Genomic DNA, 10630 nt, shown 5'->3' with positions numbered 1-10630 from the left:
CAGAAAGACTCACAGCTATTATCGCTGCTAAAGGTGATTCTAACATGTATTGACTCAGGGGGTTAATAAATACATATGTAATGAAGATGTTTTATTTTGGATATTTTTGCACATTTTAATCCCACTTTGTAACACAACAAAATGTAGAAAAAGTCAAAGGGTGTGTATACTTTCAGAAGGCACTGTATATGGTCTTGAGAAGTAACATCACTTGTCAAACTTGTTCAAGAAATGATTCGCTCATCTGATGGATAAATGATTTGCTCATCTGATGGATAAATGATTTGCTCATCTAATGGATAAATGATTTGCTCATCTGATGGATAAATGATTTGCTCATCTGATGGAATGATGCTGAAATGGATTAATGCATGCTTCTTGATAGTATGAAATCTAAATAAGCATGTTTCATGTTGTCTTCAGGGAATGCTGTGTCTGTTTAATGTAACGTGGGTACAAACTGAGCACTTTGTAGAATTCGTTTTTTTTAATCGTCTTTGTCAATTCATAAACGCTAATGCGATAATAATCAAGGCTCAATATCATATTATTCATAATAATCAAATATTTATTTAAACAAGTTGACTTAGTACAGTACAATAAAATCTATTTACAGTGAACTCCCAGTTCTGTCATTTTATGTCCACATGGCAGAGTAGAGAGGTGGAGAGTCCCCCTTGGAAATGTGTCCCCACCTTTCAGTCTTGAAATAAATTTTACAGGCATCATATACCCTTCAAACACCAACTTTGGAACCGCTCTAAAAAGGACGACCAACAAATATTTGGGCCACATTTATCAATATCCAAAAGGAAACCACTCCATCACATTCTTTAGTTATAGTATTAGAGTCCACAATAGCGTGCCATGAAAACATAGAATTTATTATATCCTTTGATTTATTTAAATGACAGAGAGAAAGAACTCTGAATTTTTCCCTTCAGGAGGTAATTTCATACAATTTTTGACAGTAATTCTGCTAAGGGCAGTGGTAGGTTGCCCAGGTTTCTGCAAGGATCCTTACAATAGCACCCATGGAAATTAAATTATAATTCATTTGTGCACGTAATAACACATTAAAGGTTTGCGTAATACCGATCTCGGTTCTCAAAATCTCTGTAGGCAAACTTGGCGTCCTTCTTGTCATGTGGGATGCGGCCGAAGGGGGCGTGGTCATTGAAGCAGGTGTCGAATACCTCGTTCACCACTTTCTCTGCCTCCTCTCGGCTCACCTTCCTAACAGCAAGGATGGAGCGCAAGGCACGTCCCCGAACACATTCCTGATAGGTAGTAGTGAATGGGTTAGGTAGGAAGTTCTTCATGTGAATATTGGCCATCATATGCACTTCTTGTTAATCGCTAAGCACTGAAAAAGGCAGTGCTATACGTGCCATTACATTGTACTACAGTTTCAACTAAACTGGTTGTCAATTCAGACATACCAGTTCACGGGATGGGAAAAATCATGTTATGCTATACCATGAAGGATACCAGTTTTTACTGAAATACATACAAGTAAGAATAATTTTGTTTGCAGTGAATTCACATGATCTCCAGATATTACCTGATGGTGCTTCTTGAGGCCAAAGTTGAACCTGGATACTTCATTGTGGAAAGAGCAATCCCCACTGAGATTGGCTGCTCGAATCTGAAAAATAAGAGCCGAACAATTAGCATGACTTCCTTTAAAACACAATTAAAACTGAGCACAAACACAATTCATTCCCCCATAACATGCATGTTTATCTCTTGGTCTCACCTCTGAGCAGGCCAAGTGCTTGAAGTTGTTAAACCAATCCACATGCGCCCGGCAGTGGTCAAAGGCATGGATGAGCTCATGTGTAACCACTCTGTTCATGTGGGACTGCTGGTGAATATTATTCTGACACAAAACAATCTAGAAATGGGAAGGGGGGAAAACAATTGGTATCTTACAGATGTGATACAAAGTACACAGTGTAGCATGTGAACCTGTACACAAAGGTAACGGTTCTAGCTGTCTTACTTGTGATGACGTTGCATCGAAACCACCACTGACAGTCCCATCACAGTCTTCACAGGAGAAATGTCTGTCTTTGTACACTGCACTGAAGAGACAGGATAATACTTGACAAAGGGGTGGCATAATGATGTCAAATGTACATTAGCATGGAAGAAAAAGAAGAAAAAAATCACGGCATGGTACAGTGAGGGGAAAAAGTATTTGATCCCCTGCTGATTTTGTACGTTTGCCCACTGACAAAGAAAGGATCAGTCTATCATTTTAATGGTAGGTTTATTTGAACAGTGAGACAGAATAACAACAAAAATATCCAGAAAACGCATGTCAGAAATGTTATAAATTGATTTGCATTTTAATGAGGGAAATAAGTATTTGACCCCCTTTCAATCAGAAAGAGTTCTTCTTCTTAAAGGGAGTGCTCCTAATCTCAGTTTGTTACCTGTATAAAAGACACCTGTCCACAGAAGCAATCAATCAATCAGATTCCAAACTCTCCCCCATGGCCAAGACCAAAGAGCTCTCCAAGGATGTCAGGGACAAGATTGTAGACCTACACAAGGCTGGAATGGGCTACAAGACCATCGCCAAGCAGCTTGGTGAGAAGGTGACAACATTTGGTGCGATTATTCGCAAATAGAAGAAACACAAAATAACTGTCAATATCCCTCAGCCTGGGGCTCCATGCAAGATCTCACCTCGTGGAGTTGCAATGATCATGAGAACGGCGAGGAATCAGCCCAGAACTACATGGGAGGATCTTGTCAATGATCTCAAGGCAGCTGAGACCATAGTCACCAAGAAAACAGTTGGTAACACACTACACCGTAAAGGACTGAAATCCTGCAGCGCCCGCAAGGTCCCCCTGCTCAAGAATACATATACATGCCCGTCTGAAGTTTGCCAATGAACATCTGAATGACTCAGAGGACAACTGGTGAAAGTGTTGTGGTCAGATGAGACCAAAATGGAGCTCTTTGACATCAACTCAACTCGCCGTGTTTGGAGGAGGAATGCTGCCTATGACCCCAAGAACACCATCAAACATGGAGGTGGAAACATTATACTTTGGGGGTGTTTTTCTGCTAAGGGGACAGGACAACTTCACCGTATCAAAGGGACGATGGACGGGGCCATGTACCGTCAAATCTTGGGTGAGAACCTCCTTCCCTCAGCCAGGGCATTGAAAATGGGTCGTAGATGGGTATTCCAGCATGACAATGACCGAAAACACACGGCCAAGGCAACAAAGGAGTGGCTCAAGAAGAAGCACATTAAGGTCCTGGAGTGGCCTAGCCAGTCTCCAGACCTTAATCCCATAGAAAATCTGTGGAGGGAGCTGAAGGTTCGAGTTGCCAAACATCAGCCTTGAAACCTTAATGACTTGGGGAAGATCTGCAAAGAGGAGTGGGACAAAATCCCTCCTGAGATGTGTGTAGACCTGGTGGACAACTACAGGAAACGTCTGACCTCTGTGATTGCCAACAAGGGTTTTGCCACCAAGTACGAAGTCATGTTTTGCAGAGGGGTCAAATACTTATTTCCCTCATTAAAATGTAAATCATTTTATAACATTTTTGACATGCGTTTTTCTGGATTTTTTTGTTGTTATTCTGTCTCTCACTGTTCAAATAAACCTACCATTAAAATTATAGACTGATCATTTCTTTGTCAGTGGGCAAATGTACAAAATCAGCAGGGGATCAAATACTTTTTTCCCCCACTGTATATCTATTACATCACGTGTCAAATTCATTCCACAGAGGGCAGAGTGGCTGCGGGTTTTCGCTCCACCCTGTACATGACTGATGAATTAAGGTCAGTAATTAGTAAGGAACTCCCCTCACCTGGTTGTCTAGGTCTTAATCGAAAGGAAAAAACAAAAAACCAGACACTCGGCCCTCCGTAGAATTAGTTTGACACCCCTGTATTACCTACAGTGAGTGTACAAAACATTTTCTTTTTTTTTATTTCACCTTTATTTTACCAGGTAAGCTTGTTGAGAACAAGTTCTCATTTACAACTGCGACCTGGCCTAGATAAAGCAAAGCAGTGCGACACAAACAACACAGAGTTATACATGGAATAAACAAGCGTACAGTCAATAACACAATAGAAAATAAAAAAACATTAGGAACACCTGCTCTTTCCATTACAAACTGACCAGGTGAAAGCTATGATCCCTTTTTGATGTCACTTGTTAAATCCACATCAGTGTAGATCAGTGGGATTCAAAGTCGGGGTCGCAACCCCACTAGGGAACTGCACTGGCGTCGCCAATTAAAAATAAATAATTTCTATAAAACATTAAGAGTACAGATTATTGTATGGGACAATGCACAAACATTTTACAGAGTAAATATATTTATTGGTTTATTTTCATTTTGATAAGAAATGAAAATGCAATGAATTTAAGGTTATTTGTTGATGTAAAAAAATCTGAATTTTCTTGGGGGAAAACATAGGGTCCTCAGAAATTCTGGCGAAAAAAATGGGGTCCCGCTGAAAAAGTTTGAATACCACTGGTGTAGATGAATGGGAGGATACATGGATTGTGTATGTGTGCCATTCAGAGGGTGAATGTGCAAAACAAAATAATTAAGTGCCTTTGATATTAAGTGCCAGGCACATCGGTTTGATTGGGTCAAGAACTGCAACGCTGCTGGGTTTTTCAAGCTCAACAGTTTCCGTGTGTATTAACAAATGGTCCACCACCCAAAGGACATCCAGCCAACTTGCCGACTTTGGGAAGCATTGGAAGTCAACATGGGCCAGCATCCCTGTGGAACACTTGACACCTTGTGGAGTCCATGCCCCGACTAATTGAGGCTGTACTGAGGGCAAAAGGGGGTGCAACTCAATATTAGGAAGGTGTTCCTAATGTGTTGTACACTCAGTGTATAATATAATAGATACTGTAGCAAAACTGTAATGACATTATTCATGTGACTAAAGCCTTACAATATGTCTTATTCTAATTGTAATGTCTGTCTTACAATTATACTGAACAAAAATATAAACGTAACATGTAATATGTTTTTATCCTGTTTCATGAGCTTAAATAAAAGACCCTGGACATTTTCCATAAGCACAAATGCTTATTTCTCTCAAAATGTGTGCACAAATTTCTTTACATCCCTGTTAGTGAGCACTAGTGAAAATACATCCACCTTACAGGTGTGGCATATCAAGATGCTGATTAAACAGCATGATCATTACACAGGTGCACCTTGTGTTGGGGACAATTAAAAGGCCACTAAAATGTGCAGTTTTGTCACAAAATACAATGGCACAGATGTCTCAAGTTTTGAGGGAGCGTGCAATTGGCATGTTGACTGCAGGAATGACAACCAGAGCTGTTGCCAGAGAATACAATTTTAATTTCTCTACCATAAGTAACCTCAAACGTCATTTTAGAGAATTTGGCAGTACGTCCAACTGGCCTCATGTCCAACTGACCTCACAACCACAGACCATGTGTAACCACACCAGCCCAGGCCCTCCACATCTGGCTTCTTCACCTGGGAGATCGTCTGAGACCAGCCACCTGGACAGCTGACGAAACATGGGTTTTGCACAACCGAAGAATTTCTGCACAAACTGTCAGAAACCATCTCAGGGAAGCTCATCTGCGTGCTCGTTGTCCTCACCAAGGTTTTGAAGTTCAGCGTCATAACTGACTTTAATGGGAAAATGCTCACCCCGATGGTCACTGGCACGCTGGAGAAGTGTGCTCTTCACGGACGAATCCCAGTTTCAACTGTTCCGGGCAGATGGCAGGGAGCGTGTGTAGTGCCGTGTGGTTTGCAAGTGGTTTGCTGATGTCAACATTGTGAACAGAGTGCCTCATGGTGTCAGTGGGGTTATGGTATGGGCAGGCATAAACTACGGACAACGAACACAATTGCATTTTATCGTTGGTAATTTGAACACAGAGATACCATGACGAGATTCTGAGGCCCATTGTCAAGCAATTAATCCGCTGCAATCACCTCATGTTTCAGCATGATAATGCATGGCCCCGTGTCGCAAGGATCTGTACACAATTCCTGGAAGCTGAAAATGTCCTAGTTCTTCCACGGCCTGCATACTCACCAGACATGACGCCCATTGAGCATGTTTGGAATGCTCTGGATCAACGTGTACAAAAGGGTGCTCCAGTTCTCGCCTATATCCAGCAACTTCACACAGCCATTGAAGAGGAGTGGGACAACATTCCACAGGCCACAATTTACAGCCTGATCAACTCTATGCAAAGGAGATGAGGCACGACACATGAGGCAAATGGTGGTCACACCAGATACTGACTGGTTTCCTGATCCACGCCCCTACCTTTAAAAAAAAAAAGCTATCTGTGACCAACAGATGCATGCATATCTGTATTCCCAGTCATGTGACATTTGTAGATTAGGGCTTAATGAATGCATTTAAATGGACTGATTTCCTGTAACTCAGCAAAATCTGAAATTGTTACATGTTGCGTTATATTTTTGTTCAGTGTACAATAAATCAGTGTCATGGCAGCTAGACCCGAGCATTATGGCAGCTAGACCCGAGTAACGTGTTTTTTGCAATGAATGAGCTGAGATACAAGGAGGAAACACAGCCCCGGGAATGGATGGGCTATGCTATGAGCAACTTAAACACCTGGATGATTTGGTACTGGAGGTGGTACTGGCGTTAATGAATACAGCGTGAGAAGAAGGGGTGTTACCAGCACTGCGGAAACATGCCTTAGTGGTACCAACTGTAAAACCGTGAAAAGAAGCATCACACCCGGGTTCATACAGACCCATAGCGTTGACCTCTGTACTGTGTTAAAAGTAATGGAAAGAATGGTCACAGACAGATTAGTACATATGTTTGAGAGTAAATGTATGTTTTCCTCGTACCAGAGTGGTTTTAGGTTAGGACGGTGTACTATGGACTGTGATATAAAGAAGGCGCTGGCCAACAAGGAGGGAGTGGTGGTGTTGTTTCTGGACATTGAAAAGGCATACGACATGCTCTGTAAAGGGGGACTGCTGCTGGAGCTATATTCTGCTGGGGTGAGTGGTTGCTGTTTAATTGGATCCAGGATTTCTTCAAGAACCGGACCACACAGGTCGAAGTTGGTGGAGCTTATTCTGAGTTAGTGGGGATAGAGAATGGGACACCGCAGGTAAGTGTAATTAGTCCAATTTTGTTTAACATAAATGGTGAATGCCATGTTCCAGGATGTTGGGCCTGGTTTTGGCCTTTCCCTGTTTTCCGATTATGGGGCGCTCTGGAAAAGAGGAAGGAATATCCTGTTTGTGGTCCAGAAGGTGCAAGAGGCAATGGAAAAGGTGGTGGATAGGGCAGATAAGTGGGGATTTAGAATTTAAGCAGCAAAGACCAAGTTTGTAATTTGGGGATTTAAAAGAAGGAAGGTGATGTAAGGGTTTTAAAATGTGTGGTTGACTGCTGGAACGGGTCAAGGCATTCAAATTCATGTAGGTTTGGTTGGAAGTGAATGACCTAGAGTATCCATGTGGGGAATAATTGTTTTTGAACGGTGCAGTAAAGTTATTAATATAATATGGTGCCTGTCCAGGATATCTTGGGGAGCAGACATCAGCTCCATACAAATGATTTACCAAGCAATGATCTGCTCAGTGCTGGACTATGGACTATGGCATTTGGGTCGGCGGCAGCTACAACACTACAGATGTTGGATGTGGTACAGGCAATTGCGCTGCGGTTGTGCTGTGGGGCATTTCAAACTACCCCTATCCCTGCGTTGTTGACTGAAATGGAGGAGGTCCCGTTGAGGCTACAACTAGCTAAGCTGGCCATGCGCTATGGGATGAAAGTGCAGGGGCATGTATCATCTCACCCTGCAAGATGTCTGTTGGGAGAGGCATGGGAATGGGGAGAGGGAACTGGAGTGAGAAGAGGTAGGCCAAGCTATCTGACCCAAGTGCAGGAATGAGGGGTAGGAGTCAGGAATGGGAGGTCTGGAAGTGGGGGGGGTCCCTGTCTGCGTGTTCCTCTGAGGCTGTTGCCAGAGCCTGATGTTAACATGACCATTCTTGATGTAATAAGGACTAAGGACTGTAGAGAGCCTTCTCTGGTGGTTGAGGCCCATCTGCCGTGGGCCTGGGGGTCCCTACTTACACATTCACAGATGGATCAAAGAAACCAGGCAGTGGGAGAGCAGAGTTTGGGATACATGTTCCTGGTTTCAGATACATCAGGGGAGGCAGTTGTCTGATGGAGTTTCAGTCTTCTCTGCTGAAATGATAGCACTAGTGTGAGCATTGGGATGGGTGGAAGAAGTGGGGAGGTTGGGGCATTGTGGATTGGGAAGTGGGTTATTGTTAGTGGAGAAACACCCAGATGGCAAGTGTGACGAATGTGGGGAGGAAGAGACTGTACGACTGTGACGCATGTTCTGTTATAGCAGACAGTATGCTGAGGATAGGAGGATATTTTTCTGTGAGCTGACTAAATTGGGTGTAACCACATTTTCGCTTGTAACTATTTTGGGCTCAAATGACAGGCGGAGCAAAATAGAAAGGAAGCTGTTGTGGTTTCTTTATTCCATCGGCTTGCACCTAGGCTATTTATATAATGAAGTGTGTTTTTCACTCTCCAGCCTGAGAAAGGCAGCAATACGCATTACTTGTCTAGTCTGCCGGTAACTGATAGGAGGAAGAAGAAGAATTATGGCAGCTGACAGCTGTGTTGAGTTGTGATTGATGAGGATAGTGGCTGGCTGACACTTACCATCCTGAGCTTTTCATGGCTCCAAGGAGAAGCTTTGCATATGGACCTGAAAGGGAGATAGAATGAGATTAGGCCTAATCGGTTATACACCATGACAGCAATCAGGTCATTCAACAACTAGCGTATAGCTAACTGGCTTACTCATGACAGTCTCTTTACTGTTCAACGATAGCTGGCTAGCTAAGCTTGCTAGAAACATGGCTATGACGTATATGACAAATGTAAACACGGCATCAATGGTTACACGGTCATCTAGCTAACTATTGCCATGCGATATATTTGAGGATGACAGACATATCAGCTTGCTAGCCTGTTAGCTTACTTGTTTCCATTGCGAATTGTAGCATAACCTGACATTTGTGATTGAAAGTGAACAAGCTTTCTGCTATCGATCCCTTTTGGAACTTTCCAGAATTCCTTTCCGGGAATAGGTTATATCCATAGTCATCTTCTTGCTGTTCAGTTTGAGCCATTGCATGAGAATTGTTTCTAAAATATATACTTTTGCTTCTAGGAACAAGCACAGCCTAGCAACGAGAGGTCGGTCTGTTTTTCAAATCACGTGGTAAACCAGATCGAGGTCAAATTAGTTTATATTGGATATTCCTATTTCAATCATCAATAGCTCTCACACGGCGTGCCATGACTATGATAATGATATACTGTTTTTTATATGATATATGATATATATATATATGAGAGAAAGAGATGTATGGAGAAAAATCCACACCTTTTTTCTATCCACCCATGCTGATTCAGAATACACCAATTTCATAGTCAAGGCATGCTTGGATCAATAGCTATTGACAAGAGAAAACAGAATATCCAGTATAAACTAATTTCACCTTGTAAGCCAGAGGTGAAAGATTCAATTAATGTCTGCAACAACATTGTTGCTAGCTAGTTACAGAAAATACATTTGCTTTTTGTAATATAATTACAAACAAGGTTTATTGAAACACATTACTCCATGCATTGGCAAGTGACATTGACTGCGTGCACGTTCGGTATAGAAGAAAACGCAAAGGCTGCTGGGAGATGCTGTCAAAGGGAGAGTCGGATGACGCGAGACCATGGATGGTGGTTGGAGGAGCAGCGCGCTTATTTGAAATGGAAAAGTGTCACGGTAGCTTTTCATGAAGAAGAACCTCAAGATGAAGCAGCTGCTTTATAAATTGAGCGCTACATCCCGAGGGGTTCGTGCTGATTGTATGGCGATTGTGACAGCCGGTTAAATGGCGTCCCTTGAGAAGGCAAGAACAATATGTATGTTAGAAGAAGTGCACTATTATCATAAGGAGATGTATTTATTTTAATTTTAATTTCACCTTTATTTAACCAGGTAGGCAAGTTGAGAACAAGTTCTCATTTACAATTGCGACCTGGCCAAGATAAAGCAAAGCAGTTCGACACCTACAACAACACGGAGTTACACATGGAGTAAAACAACATACAATCAATGATACAGTAGAAAAATAAGTCTATATACAATGTGAGTAAATGATGTGAGATAAGGGAGGTAAAGGCAAAAAAGGCCATGGTGGCAAAGTAAATAAAGTATAGCATGTAAAACACTGGAATGGTAGATTTATAATTTGAAGAAAGTTCAAATTTAAAATATAAATAATATGGTGCAAAGGAGCAAAAATAATAAATAAATACAGTAGGGGAAGAGGTAGTAGTTTGGGCTAAATTATAGATGGGCTGTGTACAGGTGCAGTATACTTGGAATACTGAGAGAGATGGTTAAAAATGGCGGGGGAAAGGGAGATGGTCTGTTAAAGAAGAATGGTAGAAAGAGTAAGCTGAGGAGAAATGGAAGTGAATGAGGTTGAAGTATCGGAGGTGAAGTTCTCAGAGTCGAGGCTTGCACCGAGGGTC

At 42.0% G+C, this 10630-nt stretch overlaps 1 protein-coding gene across 1 annotated transcript; it reads right to left on the bottom strand.

Moving 5' to 3' along the window:
• Window positions 1-547: 547 nt before the first annotated feature.
• On the bottom strand, window positions 548-9331 carry LOC106576246 (mitochondrial inner membrane protease ATP23 homolog). Its single transcript, XM_014153314.3, has 6 exons — window positions 9072-9331; window positions 8750-8795; window positions 2006-2087; window positions 1760-1897; window positions 1565-1648; window positions 548-1280 (listed from the first exon to the last, which is right to left on the bottom strand). Exons 1-6 carry the CDS (start codon window positions 9220-9222, stop codon window positions 1077-1079), a joined length of 705 nt encoding a protein of 234 aa, XP_014008789.1. The 5' UTR covers window positions 9223-9331; the 3' UTR covers window positions 548-1076.
• Window positions 9332-10630: the final 1299 nt, after the last annotated feature.

The sequence above is a fragment of the Salmo salar genome, chromosome 17 (assembly GCF_965601325.2).
Source record: "Salmo salar chromosome 17, fSalSal1, whole genome shotgun sequence".
Classification (NCBI taxonomy): Eukaryota; Metazoa; Chordata; class Actinopteri; order Salmoniformes; family Salmonidae; genus Salmo; species Salmo salar.
This window is presented reverse-complemented; position numbering and strand designations above follow the sequence as displayed.

Bases quoted from the DNA above. Each gene is read 5' to 3' on its own strand.
- LOC106576246 (XM_014153314.3), bottom strand. From the start codon at position 9,222: ATGGCTCAAACTGAACAGCAAGAAGATGACTATGGATATAACCTATTC. The intron at 1,649-1,759 runs GTGAGACCAAGA...CTTATTTTTCAG, and splicing joins AGCACTTGGCCTGCTCAGAG to ATTCGAGCAGCCAATCTCAG. The intron at 1,281-1,564 runs GTAATATCTGGA...ACTACCTATCAG, and splicing joins GCCTCAAGAAGCACCATCAG to GAATGTGTTCGGGGACGTGC.